Source organism: Nerophis ophidion, linkage group LG03 (assembly GCF_033978795.1).
Source record: "Nerophis ophidion isolate RoL-2023_Sa linkage group LG03, RoL_Noph_v1.0, whole genome shotgun sequence".
Lineage (NCBI taxonomy): Eukaryota > Metazoa > Chordata > Actinopteri > Syngnathiformes > Syngnathidae > Nerophis > Nerophis ophidion.
In genome coordinates this window covers 30,465,480-30,490,508 of record NC_084613.1, presented here as the reverse complement: position 1 = coordinate 30,490,508, position 25,029 = coordinate 30,465,480, and the positions used below count along the sequence as shown (strand labels likewise).

The window sequence follows — 25,029 nt, the reverse complement described above, 5'->3', positions numbered from 1 at the left end:
TGCCTTTAGCAACACAAACACAGCTGGTGTTTCCTTGTTTAAAATTCCCGAAGGTGAAGCTCAACTATGGAACAGAGTGGTCAAGCGAACATGGTTCCCGACCACATGTCAACCGTCAGGTTTCGGTGAGAAATTTGTGGTAGTAAGTTGGCTCTTACCGTAGACATGAGTGGAGCTTTGCGTCCTCCTGCAGCTGCGTGGCTTCCCTCAGAGACACTGGCGGTCACCACACCCGTGGCCACACCCCTCCGACTTTCAGGGACCATATAATCTCACTAAAACACTAGTAACACAATAAGCAGATAAGGGATTTTCCAGAACTATCCTAGTAAATGTGTCTTTTTTTTTTTTTTTCCCAAGATGGCACTGCTGTAGTGGCTGCTGTAGGCAGGAGCTCTGTGCTCTTGTGTCACCCTTTTGTGTTTCCCTCTTGTTTTCATGTGGTATTATATTTTTTTGCATTTTGGTCCGGGACCCTTTGGGACTGTGTGACAAGGGGTGGCACTTTCGTGACCTCTGTGGTGCTTTTTTTGTGGACTTCTGGATCTGCCTCCCGGGAGCCTTTTGGCCATGGAGACCAGCTGCGGGGTCTCTGCTACACCGGAGTCTGTTTGGATGTACTGGTGGAGATGCGGATGAGGGGACAGCACTGCGGAGCTAGCACTGAGCTACTGGGACGGAGAGGGTTCGCGGTGTCTTGACTGGGTGAGCAGGTGTCGGACACCTCAGTCACCTTGGACGTATCCTCGCTCATCCATGCGGACTGGACACTGGCCGAGAGTGGAGTCGGCTGTCTTGGTTGCCTTGTTGGGTCTGCTTCTGTCTCTGGCCATGCTCCCTCCACCCCAGCGGACAATGGCGTGGAATACCGCAGAGGCCACCACAGTGGATATGTTTATTTTACTTTTTATTCATAGCGGTATGTAGAAGTGTCTGGTTGTATCTGCTGCTTTAATGTCTTTAATGTCCTATGTGTTCTTTGATGTTTGATGTTTCCCTCTTACACACATGGAAGAGGGATGTGTACTATGGCTATGAGTTGTTGTTTTATTTTGTTGTTGTTGTTTTTTTTTTTTTCCCCCCTTGGCCTCAGTCTGGACCCCCACTCCAGGGCCTAGGCTAAGACCGATTTTTTAATTTTATTTTAATCTTCTATTTTTTTCTCCCCCCCCCCCCCCTTGTTTACCTGTATGTCATCTTTTTTGTAAGGGGCGCTGGAAGCCGGCAGACCCGTCAGCGATCCTGTTCTGTCTCCCTGTAATGTTTGTCTGATCTTGAATGGGATTGTGCTGAAAATTGTAATTTTCCTGAAGGAACTCTCCTGACGGAATAAATAAAGTACTATCTAATCTATCTAATCTAATAACATCTGAATCGCTCCCACTGCCCTCGCCTTTTTTTTATAGTCCTTCACTCTCACATTCCTCATCTACGAATCTTTCATCCTCGCTCAAATTCATGGGGAAATTGTCGCTTTCTCGCTCTGAATCGCTCTAGCTGCTGGTGGCTATGATTGTAAACAATGTGAGGAGCTCCACAACCCGTGACTTCACGCGCACATTGTCTGCTACTTCCAGTACAAGCAAGGTTTTTTTATTAGCGACCAAAAGTTGCGAACTTTATCGTCTATGTTCTCTACTAAATCTTTTCAGCAAAAATATGGCAATATCGCGAAATGTTCAAGTACGACACATAGAATGGACCTGCTATCCCCGTTTGAATAAGAAAATCTCATTTCAGTAGGCCTCTAAGGCCTGAGTCAACTGCACTAACCCATTGTTTAAAGTCTCCCTGCTTGGATCATTTTTTACATGGGTAAGTGTGCCGTCTATTTCTTGACTCTCCATCTCTCAGCTTTGTATGGACTCATTGATCGTTTACAAACTGAGTTCGGAGAAGAAGTGACGTCAGAAAGAACACGCCACAGTCAGCTTCATAACAGACGCTTGTGGAAATCACACATCAATACCTTAAGAGAAGGAACTAGGCGATTGCAGCTATTTGGGATACAACACATCTCAGACGGCAACATATTAATGTTGAGCGACGGTTTTGGATAAACCCTGGAAGAACGGCAGCCTGGTGGGATAATTTTGTCAACGAGTGTGTTGTGCCACAGGAACAGCAAGAGAACTTTCAAATGTCTATTTCAGCTGTGAGTCTACTTAGCGAAAAACTTTATCCATTTGTCGAAGAGGGGACAACGAGAATTCGGGCTCCCGTGGATGAGGGAGTACTCCAGAAAAATAGCGAATGCATTTGGACTGTCAAAGCAGGCTATCAGTTATTGTCTGCGATGTATCTCGAGCTATTACTCAACGTCTAGTTTTGTACTTGATGGCTCAGGTGTGATTCACTACAATAGGGCTCGTCTAACAGCTGCTGATGGTGTGGCAAGCAAGGATAATTGTTAAAGGGGAACATCATCACAATTTCAGAAGGGTTAAAACCAATAAAAATCAGTTCCCAGTGGCTTATTTTATTTTTTGAAATTTTTTTTGAAATTTTATCCATCCCGGAATATCCCTAAAAAAAAGCTTTAAAGTGCCTGATTTCGCTATCTGTGAAGTCATCGTCCATTTTCCTGTGACGTCATCCAGTGATGCCAGTACAGATAGCACAGCAAGATATAGTGACATTAGCTCGGATTCAGACTCGGATTTCAGCGGCTTAAGCGATTCAATAGATTACGCATGTATTGAAACGGATGGTTGGAGTATGGAGGCAGATAGTGAAAACGAAATTGAAGCAGAAACTGAAGCTATTGAGCGAATAGCTGTTGACGCTATTCGGCCATGTTTGCCTTAGCATCGGCGGTAAAATGTGCAGACAAACGATCGTAAGTTTCGCATCTTGTGACACAGGATCAACTTAAATCAATCGATTGGTAAGTGTTTGTTTGGCATTAAATGTGGGTGGAGGGAAACGCTGGATGTAAATATAGTTTCAAATGTACATACAGCTTGCCTAAATAGCATGTTAGCATCGATTAGCTGGCAGTCATGCTGCGACCAGATATGTCTGATTAGCACATAAGTCAACAACATCAACAAAACTCACCTTTGTGATTTAGTTGACTTTATTGTTGGAAATGCATCTGCAGGTTATCCGTACATCTCTGTGCCATGTCTGCCTAAAATGTGCAGACACTCCGGCACATTCGATGTGGGTCTGGCGGAAGATTTCTTTGACTTTATCGTTGGAAATGCATCTGCTTTGAGTGTCGCAGGATATCCACACAATCTTGCCATCTCTGTAGTAGCATAGCTTTCCTCCGTAAAGTGTGCGGAACAAACGACTGACCATTTCGTCGGCTTTCCCCACACCCTCGTATTTTGAACAAATTTCTTTCAATTTCTTGCCACTTTCGCATCTTTGGGCCAGTGGTGCAACTTGAATCCCTCCCTGTTAGTGTTGTTACACCCTCCGACAACACACCGACGAGGCATGATGTCTCCAAGGTTGCAGAAAATAGTCGAAAAAAACGGAAAATAACAGAGCTGAGACGCGGTGTTTGTAATGTGTTTGAGAAAATGGCGGCTTTATTACCTAGGTGACGTCACGTTCTGACGTCATCGCTCCGACAGCGAGAAATAGAAAGGCGTTTAATTTGCCAAAATTCACCCATTTAGAGTTCGGAAATCGGTTAAAAAAATATATATGGTCTTTTTTCTGCAACATCAAGGTATATATTGAGGCTTACATAGGTCTGGTGATAATGTTCCCCTTTAAAAGAAATGTGGCAATAGTCTACATTGAAACACAGTAAGGATACACTTCCAGGTCAGAGATAATTATGACGCATGCATTTTTTTTCGCACATGCGCACTAGATCACATTGCGGGAAGAGGGTTTTAAACCGTGGCATTGTGTGTGTGTGTGTGTGTGTGTGTGAACAAGGATAAGGTTAGGTGGGATTTAGCCTGGATATCCTTTCTGTAGAAGGGGCCTAATGCTGTTTTGACTTTCATCACTGCAAATGTTAATTTGGACTATTTAGTTGGAATACTCCCTGTAGTGCAAAGTTAGTGTAGAAAATGCCACCCTGACCTGCTTGCAATCATCCTCCTAATGTTCTTATGTAAATCATCTCTGCAGCCCTTCCAGTTGCATACAACAAATTGCGGCTTGTCTTTGCGAGCGAGGTTAACGCAAAGTGTGTCATGCAGCACTTTCAACTCAATCCGCGCTTTCTCAGGAAGGGGAAATATGATCCCTGACATTAAGTGTTCCATAAATTGGAAAGTGATTATATAGAACAGTATATGTTTCTATGAGGATTTGCATATCCCACTGCGGGATAACTGCATATTTAATTCCTCTTCTCTTTAAGCTTTTCAGCTTCCAAGACACCTCAGGAGGTTTAATGCTGGATAAAGCCAGAATATCTCCAGCAGGCTTTAAGGTTCAGATATTAATGCAAAGCCTGCTGGAATTTTTCCTCATGTTGGAACATTTTTTTCTTCCTCGTTCTGACGTTCTGCTTGTCTTCTTTTCTGCAGCGTGATGTTAAAGGACAGTATCTGTTCGACCTCATCTGCCACCACCTCAACTTGCTTGAGAAAGATTATTTCGGCATCAGATACGTGGACCCGGACAAGCAGCGGGTAAAGTGGCCCGCTCCCGCATGATTTGTGTCCGTTGTGAACGTCCTGATGAATGAATGGTGCGTGTCATACAGTATTGCTAAATAGCTGTCGCCCAATTACAACAAATTCTGAGAAAGCAGGAAAAAAAACCAGCATCACATCGTCAACAAAATGCACAGAAATAATCTGTTCCAGTGTCAAACTGTTTCAAACGTTAAGTACAAGTTCAACTAAAGGAAAAAAAAAGTGAACCGCTGATATTGGAACTACTATAAAATATCAATACACTCAATATGTCTTTTAAACGTGTATGTGCATTGTGAAGTTGGTCTGACCTCAGTGTAAAAACATCTTAAAATGTGTATTCTAAGATTAAAGGTGTGTATCATTACTTCGCCCACATATTATATGACATAGCAATTCGATGTATGTACAATATGTCCACACAAAGTTTAATGTAGAACAGATTGTGGTAAATTGTATATATGTATGTGTGCTGTGTGTGTGTTATTGATTGTAAATAATATTAATATCCTTGGTTTACCCGTAACAGAATTTTAAAAAGTATATATAATTTTATTGGAAATAAATTTAATGATACATTATGTACATTTTAATTATAATTTATCATAACTTAATTATAATATTTCACATAAAATAATAATAAATATACTACATGTATGCTCTAAATCAAATATAATGTAATGCATTTATAAATATTTTAATTAAGAGAAGTGTTGTATTTCATTGATGTAAATTGTGTTATATCTGTCAGTAATTGCAATGAATTGAAAAAGGGGTAGTGTCAAATAAGCATTGCTTCTTCCTACTCTTTTTCGGACATATTGTAAAAAAATAAATAAAATAAAATACGTAAACCTTATGATGTATCATATTGTGACTGCATACTCACTCGAAATAACACCAAAGCATTACCATAAAAATAAACATGTATTATTATTATAATTATAATTATTTATTTTAATAATCATACAGTTATGTGTATCTTATTTATTGTATCATTTATATTTTTCATTGTTAACCTTATTATTTCTTCCTTTTTTTTCAACATATAAAGGGCATATAATAAATAAATAAAACAAACAAAAAATATATATATATGTTTATGTATATATATATGTATGTATGTATGTATGTATATATAGATATATATATATGTGTATGTATATATATATATATATATATATATATATATATATATATATATAGATATATATGTATGTATGTATGTATGTATATTTATATGGATACATATTTGTGTATATATGTATGTCTATATATATATATATATATTTATTTATATATATATATATATATATATATATACACCGTATTTTCCGCACTATAAGGCGCGCCTAAAAACCTAAAATTTTAAAAAAATCTGACAGTGCGCCTTATAATCTGGTGCGTCTTATATATGGACCAATATTGAGCCACAACAGGTCTCTCAACTACGGTAAGCAGCCGCCGACTTTCCCCTCGTAGGAGAAAAAGCGCGCGGTTCATGCTGGGATATATGACCTCGCCAGGTGTGCCGTTTTCATTTCCATTTGTGTGTTTATGTAAAGACCCCAAATTGACTTCTATTGAGAGACATGATTTCAGGAAAGCAGGAATTGTCACTGAACTGCTAGACAACAGCAGCGACACTGACTCAATTAACGACGTATCGAAATAGTGCAAAGCAATAACAATATACCAATAACTCAACGTTGCTCAAACCTTAATGTTCCACAACACAACACACAAAATAAACATGTACAGCTCACTTTATTAAGTGATTCTTCATCCACGAATCCCATGCCACAACAGGTCTCGCAACTACGGTAAGCAGCCGCCGACTTCATTTTCCCCTGTAGAAGAAGAAGTGCGCTTCTTCTTCTACGATAAGCAGCCGCTGACTTCATTTTCCCCCGTAGAAGAAGAAGCGCGCGGTGCATGCTGACGAATGCATACCTATCATTCTATTATTTTGTCAAAATTATTAAGGACAAGTGGTAGAAAATTAATTATTAATCCACTTGTTCATTTACTGTTAACACCTACTTACTTTCAACATGTTCTATCTACATTTCTGTTAAGATGTAATAATTTCTTATTCTTCTGTTGTTTGGATGCTTTACTTGATGATACCACAAATGTAGGTATCAATCCAAATCCAAGTAGTTACATGATCATACATTGGTCATATTCAAAGTCCTCATGTGTCCAAAGACATATTTACTGAGTTTATTAACATAATATACATAAAAACAAAAACAAAAAAAGATTTGGTGATGCTAAAAAATATCGATCTAATCATAGTAGTATCGACTAGATACGTTCTTGTACTTGGTATCATTACAGAGGATGTCAGGTGGAGATCCACCCATGGCACTTGTATCCTACTGTGTGTAGTGAAGCATGTTTCCTCGTCCTCCAGTGAAAATTATATTTGTAAGAAACGTACTTTATTTGTCGCCATGGAGGCGAGGATTACTGATTTAGAAGAAGCTAAAACACTGCAGACTGCGGCAGGACGTTAGCTGCTAGTTTGCTAACAATGTTTTAAAGCACCTCTTCCTGAGGGCACACTGTGTCTGCTTGTAAGTACTCTGTGATTGTACGCTGCCAAACACGCTTATCTGCTCGTAAACCCAGCAATGTCACGATGTGACGACGACGCGCCGACCTGTCCGTTAAACAGTACTTTTTAGAGGTGGTATAGTACCGAATATGATTAATTAGTATGGCGGTAATATACTCGTACCGGTATACAGTACAACTCTAGTTTAAACGAAAGAAGAGTAAAGGGTGCACTCTGTTAAGTTGTTTATGAGTGTGTTTACTACATTATGGGTGAGTAAAGGAATCAATAAAGTACTATCTATCTATCTATCTATCTATACATACATAGTTTGCAAAATTATTACAAACTGCAAAGATTTTTAAATTGTGCACTGAATTTTTACTATACTTATTTTTACCTATTTTTGAGCAAATCAACATTTAAAAAACGTTCCTGTGTGACATTTTGACTACTAAATTGCATTTGTACCCAAATATTAGGGTATTTTCTTCAGCACATTGTATTTATTCAAGCAAATAATAATCCATGATTAATCACAGGTTTAGAGTATGATTAATCAGATTTTTTTTTAAATTCATTTGATATCCCTCAATGTATGCATGCATTTTTTTAGAAAGAATAATATCATAAAAATGTTTTTTTATTATTTGATGACGTCTTGGTGATCACGCCAATAACCACACCCCCACTGCCACAGTTATTTTGGCAGTCTAGGGGAAACCCTGGTTCTATCCATCCAACCATTTCCTACCGCTTGTCCCTTTAGGGGTCGCGGGGGGTGCTGGAGCCTATCTCAGCTTTACTCGGGCAGAAGGTGGCGTACACCCTGGACAAGTCGCCACCTCATCGCAGGGCCAACACAGATAGACAGACAACATTCACACTCACATTCACACACTAGGGCCAATTTTAGTGTTGCCAATCAACCTATCCCCAGGTGCATGTCTTTGGAGGTGGGAACCCACGCAGTCACGGGGAGAACATGCAAACTCCACACAAAAAAGTCCCGAGCCCGGGATTGAACTCAGGACTATTTAGGACCTTGAAACCCTGGATATGTTTTTTGAATTGCAATTCAATTCCGAAACCACCAAAGTCTGAGTGCCTACAGCTTTGCCCAACCCATCCATCATCATGGGCATCCTCTGGCTCCTTGAACGGCTGCCATAGTCTTACCAACTTGTTGATAGACCACGGAAACGCTCAATCCAATCAGCAGATGACCTGTTATCACAGTTCCAAATGGATATCTTCAGAAAGAACCGCCAGGCCCAGAACTCGCACTTCCCCCAAAGAGTCCATCATGTGCTTCGTAGCAAACGTCCTGTCAAGACAGGCAGGTTCCCCCGAACTTGAGTTTCTCGTCAAGAAAATATTGTCAATTGAGTCGAGAGACAGGTCCATCAATTCCATGTTTTAGATTTCAGAGAACAGTGCAAAGAGCGGCTCTTAGAAAGTTAAGAGAAGACAAAGAAGCAAAGCAGGAGAGATAAAGAGCAGGCGGGGAATGCATCCACATTTGTTGAGAGCCAGATAGAATTTTTGAGGATACTCTAAATCAGGGGCGTCACTAGACCTAATACTGTACTGGGGCACACCTGGGGCACAAATAATTCATGTGAGCGTGCAAAGCGCGCAAGCAAAAACATTTTTAGCACTTATTTATCATAAAAAATACATAAATAGGGCTTTAAACTATGAAATCTTATCAGATTATGTTGTATGGATCTTTGATTAACCACCTGAAATTAACTAATGCATTTGACCTACTTGTGCACTTTTTTACTCCAGACTTCTAAACTGCTACTGGTAAAAGCAAAAAGGAAGAGCAATGAATCTTTTTGAAATATACATTGCAGTAATCATCTGCAAATTTAACATCTACAAAAGAAAAACAAAAAATAAAGCACCCCTACATCGCTGGGTTCTTTTATATTATTTAATTTCCATTTATGGCAATGTGGCTAATCTTATTTCAGATACACAAAACTATAAAATATACACAAAACAATCAAGCCACAGTAGTAGAATAAATGAACAACTGTTGTGTGTCTGTTTAGGGAATAGTTTTCTGAGAAGTAAACTGTGACGTCTCGTTTTCATTTTTGCAAAGTGGTCAATCACTCTGGACGGACATGGAAATATTACAGTAACTGTTATACAGTTGACCAGTGGTTCCCAACTGCTGAGTTGTGACATAAAAGTGGATTGTGTGTCATTTTCAGTGAGTCGCAGTCAGATGTGTGCATGAAAAAAAAAAGTTTAGGGAGAAAAAAATCAAATTGTTGCAACAAAACCAGATTATTTTAGCCTTTTTTCTAGTGACTATTAGTGAGTATTTTAGCAAAAGGCAAACCGACTAACAAGTTGGAGGAGGACTCAGGACAGACATGGAAATATATTTAAAAAAAAATCTAAATGGGGCAACAAAACCCGATATTTTTAGCCATCTTTCTGAAAACAAATACAGAAATGTTACTATTTGTTCTGCAAACAAAACCAGATGCTTTAGCTGTAGCCATTTTTCTGGTGACAAAACAAGATTATTTTAGTCAAAGTCGCACCGATTAACAAGACAAGTCTTCTGTGCTATTTTTCTGTGAAATAAACTTGAATGATTTAAAAATTGGCTCACGACTTGATGATATGGAAAAATGTTTTTCTTCCTGAAGATAAACCATTTGAGAAGCACTCAACTCACACATGCGTACTCCAAATCATCATTGATGCAGAACCAGCAGACAATAACCAAGATTATGTTTCCTGTTCATTGGAAATTCCCTGACAGCTCGTACAGCAAATGAATATGTTTGTCTTGATACAAGGAATAACGTTAGCTAACTTAGCATCAACTTAAGACAATGATGTTGCCTAGCTAGCTAGGACTTCACTTACAGCTCTCATTCCTTCCTGCTGCTTCTTACTGCGGGCGAATAACTTTCTTAAATCCATCTAGGAGTTACAGTTTGAGTCAAATCAAAATCAAAATAATGTAATTAACAAATTGTTTTGGCTAACGTTACCTGCCTCACGCAGTGATTCGCAGCCCCTCTCTCTCTCTCTCTCTCTCTCTCTCTCTCGCTCTCTCTCTCTCTCTGTCTCTCTCTCTCTCAACCGAAGTCTCGATCCACACGTGAATAAATTACCATATTAATTAGCCATGTGCTCATTGTTAGTGGAGTGAATACAGTAGCAATCAACTACCATACTCAGTAGAATGTGCGCTGTTGTCTATGTTATGTAGACTTAAAACTCTGAAGCATTTTTTTTTTATTGGTGAAATTTTTACTGGGGCACTGCAGATCAACAGTGCGGCACGTGCCCCAGAGAAATATGTCTGGCGACGCCCCTGCTCTAAATCAGGGGTCGGGAACCTTTTTGGCTGAGAGAGCCATACAAGCCAAATATCTTAAAAAGTATTTCCGTGAGAGACATATAATATTTTTTAAAGGGGACAGAGCTGATTATACTCGATGTGTATAGAATGTTTGACCAAATGGCTGATTGACTACCTAGGTGACGTCACGTTCTGACGTCATCGCTCCGAGAGTGATAAATACAAAGACGTTTACTGCGCCAAAATTCACCCATTTAGAGTTCGGAAATAGGTTAGAAAAATATATGGTCTTTTTTCTGCAACATCAAGGTATATATTGACGCTTACATAGGACTGGTGTTAATGTTCCCCTTTAAGACTGAATACAACTAAATGTGTGCATTTTTAAGTAAGACCAACATTTTTAGAGTACAAGTCTCTTATTCTTTTTAATAACATTGTTGTTCTGAAGCTAACCAACAATAAATAAAATACTTCTTACCATTTATGCGACCTCTTGAACAGGTGCGGTAGAAACCGGATGGATGGATTAAAATGCATGAGAATGTCTTATATTTTGAACGTTATTTTTGACACTGATTATCAGCGGAATTATTCATTACTTAACATGTTAAGCAATGTCAGCTACGATTTATCTCAGAGCCAGGTGCAGTCATCAAAAGAGCCCCATCTGGCTCTAGAGCCATAGGTTCCCTACCCCTGCTCTAAATTCTGTAGGTGGCGTCAGTGTTAGCTTGTCTTGTACAGTTTTTTTTTTTTTTTTAATTGTATTTTTCTTCTGTTTGATTGTGAACATATTTTCACAGGCCTTCACTTGATGAAACTAACAGCCCTCGCAATGATGCGGATACGCAATATGTGTCGTTATACAACAATTCTGAAGCATATGTGCACTCCATATGAATGACATGGCAGAGTGCGCTACTATGGTTTAAATATGGATTTGATTGAAGAGAATGCAACCGAGCGAACAGAGAACGCGACTTGTCGTTTGCTTTGGTCACGAGCGGCGCTTCATTCATGAAATATTAACCCCTTCTCAGGACTCGTCGGGTGCCTGGCGTGGTTCAGTTCGGTTTGATGGGAAGACTGGAAACAGATTGATTGTGTGTGTGGCATATTGTGTTGCAGTTACGCATTATTTCGCTGTGACATAAACAGGTGTTCCACCCATGTGGGCGAGCTGTCACGAGCGACACCTTGCCTTTAAAGTGTCAGCTGAATGATGTTACTAATCTGTCTACTCTCCTTCCAATGCAGCACTGGTTGGAGTTAACACGCTCCATTGCTAAGCAGATGAAATGTAAGTATGGCATCTTAGTGCATATTCTTTCAATTAAATTATAATCAGCAATTCGTTAGCTTTTTGAAAATTCAACCGCATTTATTCATCAAGAGGCAAAGTTCAACATTTTTGGTTTATGAGGTATGGATGGGTTGTGTAAAGTAAAGGAACGAAAAGCAAACATAAAAGTGCTTATTTTTTTAATGATTTTTTTTTTTTTTAAGAAATAAAAAAATGAATGCAAAAGCAAAGTGCTGTAAATGCCAAAAACACTACACGAGAGCTAAGCTGCAACTTGAACGAATAAGCTCAGGTTAGCCAGACTACCAGGAATTTAGGCAACTTTGGCTACTAGGAAGTTGGGAATTTAACCTGGCTAACTTAGGCTGACAGTACATTAGCCAGGCTACATCGAAGTTAGCTTGGAAAACTTAGGCTACCTGGAAGTTAGCAGCCAGGCTAACATGAAGTTTTTAGCCTGTAGCGCTGCTTACAGAAAGCTAGCCAAGTTACCAGGAAGTTAGCTAGGCTACCAAGATGTTAGCCAGGCTAATTTAGGATATTGGGAAATTAGGAAGTTAACCTGGCTTTTTCAGGCTGTCTTGAGGTTAGCCCGGCTAACGTAGGCTACCAGGAAGTTAGCCTGACTAACTTAGGCTACCTTGAAGTTAGCAGCCAGGCTCCTAGGAAGTTATTAGCCAGTAATCCCGCTATCAGAAGGTTAGCCAGGCTACCAGGAAGTTAGCTAAGCTACCAAGATGTTAGGCAGGCTAATTTAGGATATTGGGTATTTACGAAGGTAACCTGGCTATTTTAGGCTATGATGAGGTTAGCAAGTTGACTAACATAGGCTACCAGGAAGTTAGCCTGACTAACTTAGACTACCAGTAAAATAGCCGTGCTACCCGGAAGTTAGTTAGGCTAACTTATGCTGCTAGGAAGTTAGCCTTGCTAACTCAGGCTACAAAAAGGAATTTTAGCCTGGATAACTAAGTTAGCCACCATTGATTGATTAATTGAGACTTTTATTAGTAGATTACACAGTTCAGTACATATTCCGTATAAGTGACCACTAAATAGTAACACCCGAATAAATTTTTCAACTTGTTTAAGTCGGGGTCCACGTTAATCAATTCATGGTAAGCAGCCTGGGTACCAGGAAGTTAGCCAGTAGCCATGCTAACAGAAGGTTATCAAAGCTAAGCTACTGGAAAGTTAGCCAGGCTAATTTAGGAGTTTGGGAATTTAGGAAGTTAAAATGGCTATTAGGCTATCATGAGGTTAGCAAGTTGACTAACATAGGTTATCAGGAAGTTAGCCTGACTAACTTAGACTACCAGTAAAATAGCCGTGCTACCCGGAAGTTAGCTAGGCTAACTTAGGCTACCAGAAAGTTAGCCTTGCTAACTGAGGCTACAAGGAAGTAAGCCTGGATAACTAAGTTAGCCAGCAGCCTGGTACTGTCAAGCCAAATTTCTTCCCCCCAACAAAAACCTCCCCCCCCCATTTACTTCCGGGGTCATGATTAATACAGACGTTTTGTTAACGCTATATTATAAAAATATAACGCTATATTAAAAAACTACAGACGTTTTGTTAACGCTATCTTATAACAACAATTCAAAAACAATTTACAAACACAAGCTATGGGATGACGCATTTACTTCCGGGGTCACGTTTCCTCTTATGTCATCCCATAGCTTGTGTTTGTAAATTGTTTATTACATTTTTTATAATATAGCGTTAACAAAACGTCTGTATTTTTATAATACAGCGTTAACAAAACGTCTGTATTAATCATGTCCCCGGAAGTAAATGGGGGTTGGGGGGGGGGGTTGTAAGGAGAAGAAATTTGGCGTGACAGCACCAGAAAGTTAGCCAGTAGCCATGCTAACAGAAGGTTATCAAAGCTAAGCTACTGGGAAGTTAGCCAGGCTAATTTAGGATATTGGGAATTTAGGAAGTTAACCTGACTATTAGGCTATCATGAGGTTAGCAAGTTGACTAACATAGGCTACCAGGAAGTTAGCCTGACTAACTTAGACTACCAGTAAAATAGCTGTGGTACCCGGAACTTAGCTAGGCTAACTTAAGATACTAGAAAGTTAGCTTTGCTAACTCAGGCTATAAGGAAATAAGCCTGGATAACTAAGTTAGCCAGCAGCCTGGGTACCAGGAAGTTAGCCAGTAGCCATGCTAACAGAAAGTTATCAAAGCTACTGGGAAATTAGCCAGGCTAATTTAGGATTTCAGGAATTTTGGAAGTTAACCTGGAAAATTTAAGCTATCATTAAGGTTAGCTAACATAGGTTGCCAGAAAGTTAGCCTGAGTAATTTAAAGGACCAGTAGAATAGAAAAACAAGTTGACTTTATATTCTTAATTGTGATTCATTGTATCCATTTAACCTTATCCAATTATATTTCCAATCTGCAAAGTATGTGAAAATACTGTCTATACATTATAAAAATGCCACAAATTCATACGGCCATTTTGAATATTCCGCTCTGAATGTCTTCTGCAACTTTCGTAGACGGGGTCAGATGACGACAAGACGCTTCTGCGATGACCGTATCAGCAGATTAGTCATACTGGAAATATGTGATGGCCATAATTTAAAATCCCAATGCTAGACATGAACATGTTTTTTTCAGTTTTTATCCATTCTAAGCTGTACAAAAATAAATAAAAAGTCCACTAGGAGGGGGCGGTATAGCTCGGTTGGTAGAGCGGCCGTGCCAGCAACTTGAGGGTTGCAGGTTCGATCCCCGCTTCCGCCATCCTAGTCCCTGCCGTTGTGTCTTTGGGCAAGACACTTTACCCACCTGTTCTCAGTGCCACCCACACTGGTTTAAATGTAAAAATTAGATATTGGGTTTCACTATGTAAAGCGCTTTGATTCACTAGAGAAAAAGCGCTATATAAATATAATTCACTTCACTTCACTAACAATCGAGTCAATGGGGGCTCTCTATTCTAACAATACTCTTAATACATATTGTGACCTGAATACTAACCAAATATTAGCGACGTTGTTATTATAAGCACTAACGTAGACAAACAATTTTTTTAGCGGCATCTAAGTAGCCCCCTGCTGCTGTACTGTGAGCCGGCAGCAATGTCCTGCTGCTCCCACATCATCACATCTGGGCTCGTCAAAGTTATTATAGATTCTAAATCATGCCTCTCATCTGGATAATAGTGGGATTGAGCTCTAAATCTAGAAGTTGTTCATCCGTGACATTATTTTTTTACCCGTAGATAGAGACCAAGACACACAACCCAAGACGGTGTCTTTAGGCAGCAACTTTTTCTTTTAACACTTTGTGTAGATTATTATTAATTTTTCATCTAAACTGGAAGATATGAACAACCTATCAGTCGTCATCGCAGTGAGAGCAGACACTGTACAGTAAGCGATCGTTTTATAAAGTTCACAGTTTGTATTTCTTGTTTAGCACTTAGCAATACTGCTCCATGATGCTACAATTTCTCACTAAAGATGGATCTGTTTCGCACACAGCTTCAAAAACTTGTAGCCCACCCTGCTTAAATTCACTATCAAAAATATAAGGTTCTGGATCATATTTTTACCCACAGTAATCGTTGTTGGCTGTCACAAAGTCTGCATGATTAGCATTGTTGTTGATGGGGAAAGGTTCTGTGATTATCTTCTCTACATCACGGATCATGTGACTGGCTCGGTCGTTATCTCTCAAAATGGCTAGGGAATCTCTGTGAGATTGATGTTATTTTACATATCTATTTACTCGCAAAAGTATTTTGGTGTTATACATTCAGATATATATTATAAAAACTTCAATAAAGAGGCAACTTGTTTTTCCATTCTACTGGTCCTTTAAGATACAAGAGATTAATTAGCCTGCCTAAATTAGGCTTTGATTGAAACTTGTATTAGTACATTGCACAGTACAGTACATATTCCGTACAATTGACCACTAAATGGTAACACCCCAGTAAGTTTTTCAACTTGTTTAAGTCTGGGTCCACGTTAATTAATACATGGCTACCAGAATTTTACCATGAATTGATTAACGTGAACGGTTGGTAGAGCGGCCGTGCCAGCAACTTGAGGGTTGCAGGTTTTATCCCCGCTTCCGCCATCTTAGTCACTGCCGTTGTGTCCTTGGGCAAGACACTTTTCCCACCTGCTCCCAGTGCCACCCACACTGGTTTAAATGTAAAAATTAGATATTGGGTTTCACTATGTAAAGTGCTTTGAGTCACTAGAGAAAAAGCGCTATATAAATATAATTCACTTCACTTCATTTCAATATGTACTGTACTGTGCAATCTACTAATAAAAGTTTCAATGTTAAAGTACGTTACTGTGGCTAATGTAGTAGCCAGCAGCTAGGCTACCAGGAAGTTAGCTATTCGCCATGCAACCATAAAGTTAACCAGGATACCAGGAAGTTGACTCGGCTACAAAGCCAGGCTAACTTAGGCCACTGTAAAGTTAGAAAGTTAGCCTGGCCAACATAGGCTACTAGGACGTTATCCTCGCTAACTTGGGCAACCAAGGGTTTATTCTGGCAAACCTATTCTACCCAGTAGTTAGCCTCGCTAATTTTAGCTGCGAGGAAGTTATCCAAGCTACTGGGATGTTAGCCAGGCGACTAAGAATTTAGCTAGGCTAAGTTAGACCCTTGGGAAGTTAGGAAGTTAGACTACCAGCGTTAGTCACGAGCCAGGAAGTTAAGGAAGCTATGGCCACCAGACCCGAGGGATATCCATTTTAAAAGACAATGAGTGAGGTTTTCAGAAGAAAGTTGATGGGATTCTTAAACATTTGTACGAAAAAATGGATTGTAAAATATTTAGTCTAGAAGACGGCTATCCTTCAAGTGTGGCATCCAAGTAGCCTGGCAAACTTTTGCTGCGTTCTGTGAACTTGCAACCTGTCTCTTTTGCCGTTTATTCGTGTGTCTATGGAGTTTTTGACTGCAGCCTTTTCAATTTTCCGCATGTTTCTCTTGTTTTATGGTGTTTATCGTTGTGGATCATTTCTGCGTGGGGAGTGTTTGCCGTTCATTAAAGACTTGGCTGCACTCTAGTGATGCATGACTATATGGCGAGGAAGTTAAACTTGTGTGTGAACCGTAACGCATTTACTTATGTTTATTTCATCATCGTTTAAAGTTTTCCGAACTATTTCTAAAAGCGCTTCTTTCCTCCAGCTCAGCCTCCGTTCACCATGTGTCTGCGAGTCAAGTTCTACCCTCCTGATCCCGCTGCGCTCAAGGAGGAAATCACAAGGTAAAACTTTTAAAAGCCTTTTAACATGAAGTGTACCATACAAGATTTGGAATGATAACTCGTTGACACTGCGAGTGAGATGTTCTTATATTCTGTTTATTGTTGTGGTTGCAATATTTAGGCATGAATTGCCAAGATGAGCAAGGGGAAACCACTCGCTTTCTATTGTCCACACTGTCCTGACGACTTGTTGTTCACTATGCACGCTCTCTAAAAGCTTGTTTCTAAATAATAAACATGATTTATGCATTTTTGAATAATTCAAAAGGTGGTAGCACTTCTGAAACATGATAAATAAATATTACACGGTTTACAAAAAAGACTTGTGGGTAAAAAGCTTTCCCTGCTAAGACTAAATGAAACGTGGCAGCAACGCTAGCTTTGCATTACAAGTAGGGGTATGCCGATCGTTCGGTATCGGATCGCACTGGTATTCAACTCACACCCACCAAATTTAAGAAATAGATATTTTTAGATATTGTGACGGACTCACACTGTCCGGGTTCCTCTGACCACCAAATAAGGACGTAACGTCGAGCAGGTCTGTGAGTCCATCCATCCATCCATTTTCTACCGCTTATTCCCTTTCGGGGTTGCGGGGGGCGCTGGCGCCTATCTCAGCTACAATCGGGCGGAAGGCAGGGTACACCCTGGACAAGTCGCCACCTCATCGCAGGGCCAGGTTTGTGAGTTCCTTTTATTATTTCAATAAACTTTCGACGATGTCTTGTGTAGTGACGACTATGACTGGTTAAATATGGATTAGAAATCACTTCAGGGTGTAGGGTCAGGACAGCAATTATTCGTTCAGGAGAGTGCAGGAGAAATAATAGATTGTCAAAGTCCAGATTTGCAGATTCAATTTAATATTGAAGACATGCATGAGTTGTTCGTTTGCGTTTTTGTGTGGTTTCCGATTCAAACAAATACAATCATTATAAATCAACTAAAGTGACCACAATGCAATAGAATATAGGTACAAGCCTGAAACAGGGCTGTTAAATATACATCACTTAGCTGTGTATACACAGTTTACATAAATGCACAGAATTTGAACATCCCAGCCCTAAGTAATGTAATAATTATTAGAACGTAAAAAGCATTACAACAATAATTCTAAATTGTCAGTTGGGGCTAACAAACATGTCCAATGCTACAAACAGGCCCCAATCAGGGTACAGGTATATATATATATATATATATATATATATATATATATATATATATATATATATATATATATATATATACAGTAGACTTAAAATATTATACTATAGTTTATATTTGTACAAATGGGTCGATATGAAATAATCAACAATTTTTTAATTCTTAATGAGCAAGTATCTCTCTGAGCTGCAACCTTATCGTGGTAGAGGAGTTTGCGTGTCCCAATGATCCTAGGAGCTATGTTGTCCGGGTGCATAAAGCCCCCTGGTAGGGTCTCCCAAGGCAAACAGGTTCTAGGTGAGGGATCAGACAAAGAGCAGCTCGAAGACCTTTATGAAGAAGAAAAAGCATGGACCCAGATTTCCCTCGCCCGGACGCGGGTCACCGGGGCCCCCCTCTGGAGCCAGGCCCGGAGGTGGGGCACGATGGCGAGCGCCTGGTGGCCGGGCCTGTTCCCATGGGGCCCGGCCGGGCACAGCCCGAAGAGGCAACGTGGGTCACCCCTCCAATGGGCTCACCACCCAAAGCAGGGGCCATAGAGGTCGGGTGCAATGTGAGCTAGGCGGCAGCCGAAGGCAGGGCACTTGGCGGTCCGATCCTCGGCTACAGAAGCTAGCTCTTGGGACGTGGAACGTCACGTCACTGGGGGGGAAAGAGCCTGAGCTAGTGCGCGAAGTCGAGAAATTCCGGCTGGATATAGTTGGACTCACTTCGACGCAGAGCAAGGGTTCTGAAACCACTTCTCTCGAGAGGGATTGGACCCTCTTCCACTCTGGCGTTGCCGGCAGTGAGAGGCGACGGGCTGGGGTGGCAATTCTTGTTTCCCCCGGCTCAAAGCCTGTACGTTGGAGTTCAACCCGGTGGACGAAAGGGTAGCCTCCCTCCGCCTTCGGGTGGGGGGACGGGTCCTGACTGTTGTTTGTGCTTATGCACCAAACGGCAGTTCAGAGTACCCACCCTTTTTGGGAACACTCGAGGGAGTACTGGAAAGTGCTCCCCCGGGTAATTCCCTTGTCCTACTGGGAGACTTCAACGCTCACGTTGGCAACGACAGTGAAACCTGGAGAGGCGTGATTGGGAAGAATGGTCGCCCGGATCTAAACCCGAGTGGTGTTTTGTTATTGGACTTTTGTGCTCGTCACGGATTGTCCATAACGAACACCATGTTCAAACATAAGGGTGTCCATATGTGCACTTGGCACCAGGACACCCCAGGCATCAGTTCCATGATCGACTTTGTAGTTGTGTCATCGGATTTGCGGCCTTATGTTGTGGACACTCGGGTGAAGAGAGGAGCGGAGCTTTCTACCGATCACCACCTGGTGGTGAGTTGGCTGCGATGGTGGGGGAGGATGCCGGACAGACCTGGGAGGCCCAAACGCATTGTGAGGGTCTGCTGGGAACGTCTGGCAGAGTCTCCTGTCAGACAAAGTTTCAATTCCCACCTCCGGAAGAACTTTGAACATGTCACGAGGGAGGTGCTGGACATTGAGTCCGATTGGAACATGTTCCGCACCTCTATTGTCGAGGCGGAAGATCGGAGCTGTGGCCGCAAGGTAGTTGGTGCCTGTCGGGGCGGCAATCCTAAAACCCCTTGTTGGACACCAGCGGTGAGGGATGCCGTCAAGCTGAAGAAGGAGTCCTATCGGGTTCTTTTGGCTCATAGGACTCCGGAGGCAGTGGACAGGTACCAACAGGCCAAGCGGTGTGCAGCTTCAGCGGTCGCGGAGGCAAAAACTCGGACATGGGAGGAGTTCGGGGAAGCCATGGAAAACGACTTCCGGATGGCTTCGAATCGATTCTGGACCACCGTCCGCCGCCTCAGGAAGGGGAAGCAGTGCACTATCAACACCGTGTATGGTGCGGATGGTGTTCTGCTGACCTCAACTGCGGATGTTGTGGATAGGTGGAAGGAATACTTCGAAAACCTCCTCAATCCCACCAACACGTCTTCCTATGAGGAAGCAGTGCCTGGGGAGTCTGTGGTGGACTCTCCTATTTCTGGGGCTGAGGTCGCTGAGGTAGTTAAAAAGCTCCTCTGTGGCAAGGCCCCAGGGGTGGACGAGATCCGCCCAGAGTTCCTTAAGACTCTGGATGCTGTGGGGCTGTCTTGGTTGACAAGACTTTGCAGCATCGCGTGGACATCGGGGGCGGTACCTCTGGATTGGCAGACCGTGTGGCGGGGCTCTCCCTTAGAGATAGGGTGAGAAGCTCTGCCATCCGGGAGGAACTCAAAGTAAAGCCGCTGCTCCTTCACATCGAGAGGAGCCAGATGAGGTGGTTCGGGCATCTGGTCAGGAGGCCACCCGAACGCCTCCCCAGGGAGGTGTTTAGGGCACGTCCAACCGGTAGGAGGCCACGGGGAAGACCCAGAACACGTTGGGAAGACTATGTCTCCCGGTTGGCCTGGGAACGCCTCGGGATCCCCCGGGAAGAGCTAGACGAAGTGGCTGGGGAGAGGGAAGTCTGGGTTTCCCTGCTTAGGCTGTTGCCCCCGCGACCCGATGTCGGATAAGCGGAAGATGATGGATGGATGGATGGATGGATGGAGCAAGTATTAGATGTAAAAGAAAGTTACTGCTATTTTGCTATTCTGTGCAAAGTACTGAGGGTTAGTTGAGGTCTTGTTGTTTTTTTTTTACTGAAAAAGCACCTGGCTATGAATTGAGGCATCTCTTGACCCATTTTTAATACTGGGCTGTGGTTTGGTGAAAATATTAATGAATATTCATGAATATGATGAACTAACTTGATTGTTGTCCTTTTCATTGCAGATATCTTGTCTTCTTGCAGATCAAAAGAGACCTCTACCACGGCCGACTCCTGTGTAAAACCTCGGATGCCGCCTTGCTAGCAGCCTACATCCTTCAAGGTCATTAAAACAGAAAAAAATACGATTAAGATTTGTGAGCCTAAAGGATTTTCACATTACAGTTGTCCTTTGCCACGAATATTGCGGCATCAGGCGGCAGTTTTTTTTTTTTCATATTCCGAATATTTTGGACCTAAATTAAGTCTTACATGTGCTTATTTTCTATTATTATATTGTTGCCACCAATTAAAATATTCACGTTTCTGGGTTAAGGGTGAACAATGCTAACAGCTAACAGTGTAATTCATTACACTTACAGCACCAAAAAAGCTTATGAATTAATAACATAATTATTATTTAATGGATGAACATAATTACTTGGGAAAGTAATTAATATGTTACTTTTTTTAATCATCATATGGCTGGTGTATGCAGTTGAGAGATGTTTCAGAAGAGATTCAGGGTGTGTCGGTTGACAAGTGACGTAACGTGAGTGAGGGCACTCTCATTAGCTGTTTTAGCTCAGCATTGGTAGTCTGCAGACTAGAAGGAGATTATTGACTGTAGGGTTTGTTGATTTTTTTTTTCTTTTCTGATAGTTAATAAAGCGATTGAGCCTGCGTCAATAGCTGTGTCTCTCCTTGTCCACAATCAAGGTATTCTAGCATTATCATCATGGATTGAATATTCATTATTCCCCTGTAGTAGTGCGTGTGTCAGAGAGAGAGCTACTTCCTGAAGTGAACTTGCTGCGATACCAAAGCTGTCTTGTCCGCATCAAAAATAGCTTGCCACGTTACAGCAAACATATCGGTAACACAAAATTAATTAATTAGATTATACGGTTGTAGAAAAACTAACGTTGTTAGTAGCATCCTTTTTCCGAACAATGACAACTAATCCTGGCGTTGTATTCACCTCGACTATCATGTTGACCAACTTTTAGTTTAACTTCAATCTTCAACTCTTGCCTCATCAGTAACACATCTCTTTTCGGTTAGACTTGGGTGTGAACCATGTCTAAAGTCAAGACGTAACAGACATGGTGTGCCACTAAGTGCTAACAAGACTGCTATCAGCAGCTGTGTGGACAAGGCTAAGTTGAGATGAACTCTGAGCGGTAATGGTGTTGTGATGACAACATCATCATCTTATTTTTTCAATGTTTTTCATTTTAGTATTAGTAACATTAATTCATGGTAATATAGTACGTAATAATGTAATATTTAAAACATTGTTTAAATATATTGTATTGCAATTATAAATCTAAATAAATTATTTTAATATTATTTAAGTACATATACAATATAAACTTGAGAATCATTATAATTTTTTTACACAATTTAATGTATATTTAGAAATTAATTTATAATAAAATAATGTGCTTTTTATTCATTATTTTTATTTATTATATCTACATACATATATATACATATACATATATATATACATATATATATATATATATATATATATATACATGCAAATATGTATACATTTATATATGTATATGTTTATGTATATATATGTGTGTGTATATATATATATATTTATATATATATATATATATATATATATATGGCTTCACGGTGGCAGAGGGGTTAGTGCGTCTGCCTCACAATACGAAGTTCCTGCAGTCCTGGGTTCAAATCCAGGCTCGGGATCTTTCTGTGTGGAGTTTGCATGTTCTCCCCGTGAATGCGTGGGTTCCCTCCGGGTACTCCGGCTTCCTCCCACCTCCAAAGACATGCACCTGGGGATAGGTTGATTGGCAACACTAAATTGGCCCTAGTGTGTGAATGTGAGTGTGAATGTTGTCTGTCTATCTGTGTTGGCCCTGCGATGAGGTGGCGACTTGTCCAGGGTGTACCCCGCCTTCCGCCCGATTGTAGCTGAGATAGGCGCCAGCGCCCCCCGCGACCCCGAAAGGGAATAAGCGGTAGAAAATGGATGGATGGATGGATATATATATATATATATATATATATATATATATATATTAATTAGGGCTATGAATCTTTGGGTGTCCCACGATTCGATTAAATAACGATTCTTGGGGTCACGATTTGATAATATATCGATTTTTTTCGATTCGATTCGATTCTTGATTCAAATACTATTTTTTTCCAATTTAAAACGATTCTGTATTCATTCAATACATAGGATTTCAGCAGGATCTACCCCAGTCTGCTGACATGTAGATTTTTCTAATAAAGCTTTTATAATTGTACAGGACAATGTTTTATCAACTGATTGCAAATAATGTAAATTTGTTTTCACTATTAATGGAACCAAAAATATGACTTATTTTATATTTGTGAAAATATTGGACACAGTCTGTTGTCAAGCTTATGAGATGCGATGCAAGTGTAAGCCACTGTGACACTATTGTTCTTTTTTCTTTTTTTTTATAAATGTCTAATGAAAATGTTAATGAGGGATTTTTAATCACTGCTATGCTGAAATGCAATTGGATTGCATTTTTATGGTATTGCTGTGTAGTGGTTTGTTGGATTGATAAAAAAAAAAATTAAAAAAATAAATAAAAATCGATTTTTAAAAATGAGAATCGATTCTGAATCGCACAACGTATTCGATTCGATTCGTATTCGAATCGATTTTTCCTACACCCCTAATATATATATATATATATATATCATTATCAGTACTTTAACATTAATATAATTTTATTAGTTTGTTTCCCTACCTCTTATCTAACACAGTGTCTTAAAACACGGGACAACTGTGGTAACTGTGACTGTCAAATTGACCAAATTTAGACAGACCAACTTAAGCCCATGGTTTCGCATATCGAAAATCAGTTGTAACTTAGACAAGTTACTCAGGATGTGATAAAGTATTTCCCCGTCGTGACCATGTTGTATTGGCCTAGTGAAGGCCACAGCGATGACGCTTGGAAGATCCTCTAGGCTACCAGTGAGGTGACTCTATGAGTGTTTAGGAGATCGTAAACAGTTTTTTGGAATGCTCTGTCTATGAAAAAATTCAATGTATTTAATCTACTTTGCGGAAAGTTGTTGACCACAGTCTAGCCTGGAACAAATTATTCGTGATAAATACGTGACGCTGTTATACCAAATATAGCCAAAAATGAGAGCATAAGCAACATTGAATATGTTTGAAGTGCTTATCTAGCCTGTCCTCTTCCACGAGCAAACCTGCAGTGTTGATAAGATCATAGCAAGCAGTGTTGCAAGCTAGTGGGCTTGTTCCCCAGAGGGGGGTGGGCTCATGAATTAAACATGACTGTAGTTGGAAGACCATTCCGCATCATCGGGGTCATCTCAGTGGCATGAAGCAGCAGTGTTTAACTTTACCCTTCCTTCCTTTTTAGCTGAGATCGGCGATTACGACCCCGGCAAGCATCCCGAAGGTTATAGCTCCAAATTCCAGTTCTTCCCCAGACATTCGGAGAAACTGGAGCGCCGGATCTCAGACATACACAAGACAGAGCTGATGTAAGAAGACATGTTGAGTACTTCCTGGATAAGTAACTATACAGAATGTCATTAACTAACTGGCATTGTAGTTGAGTGACAGCAACGATTAAACAATTCACTCACAATATTTAATATTCATACTTGATGAAGATGATGTAGTGTGGTTTTAATGCTAAAGACACACACACACACACACACACACACACACACACACACTCACACACTCACACTCTCACACTCACACACACACACACAAATAGACACAACAACCACTTTATCAGGAACGCACCCAATGTTGTGCAAAAATTAAATACAAACTTGAGAGGTAATCATTTGAACCAAAAATTATTATTGTACAGTATAGTGTACTGAGAGCAGAAGTTTGTTGTACTTTAATAATTTGTAAATGTTGTTTAATTGTATCATACATTATTATTATGATGATCGTGTTTAAAGTACAATAACAGTATTGAATATATTCTATAAATACGATATATGTACAAATGTTA

General features: G+C 40.4%; 1 protein-coding gene across 4 annotated transcripts in view; it reads left to right on the top strand.

Annotated features, from left to right (window-relative positions):
• Positions 1-25,029, top strand: part of LOC133549431 (FERM domain-containing protein 5) — a 198,797-nt gene that overhangs the window by 144,374 nt on the left and 29,394 nt on the right. For all 4 annotated transcript variants that reach the window (XM_061894819.1, XM_061894821.1, XM_061894820.1 and 1 more), the window contains 5 exons: positions 4,503-4,607; positions 11,777-11,819; positions 17,002-17,080; positions 21,022-21,119; positions 24,415-24,538. In XM_061894819.1, coding sequence (XP_061750803.1) covers positions 4,503-4,607; positions 11,777-11,819; positions 17,002-17,080; positions 21,022-21,119; positions 24,415-24,538 — 449 coding nt within the window. The remainder of the gene's footprint in view (positions 1-4,502; positions 4,608-11,776; positions 11,820-17,001; positions 17,081-21,021; positions 21,120-24,414; positions 24,539-25,029) is intronic.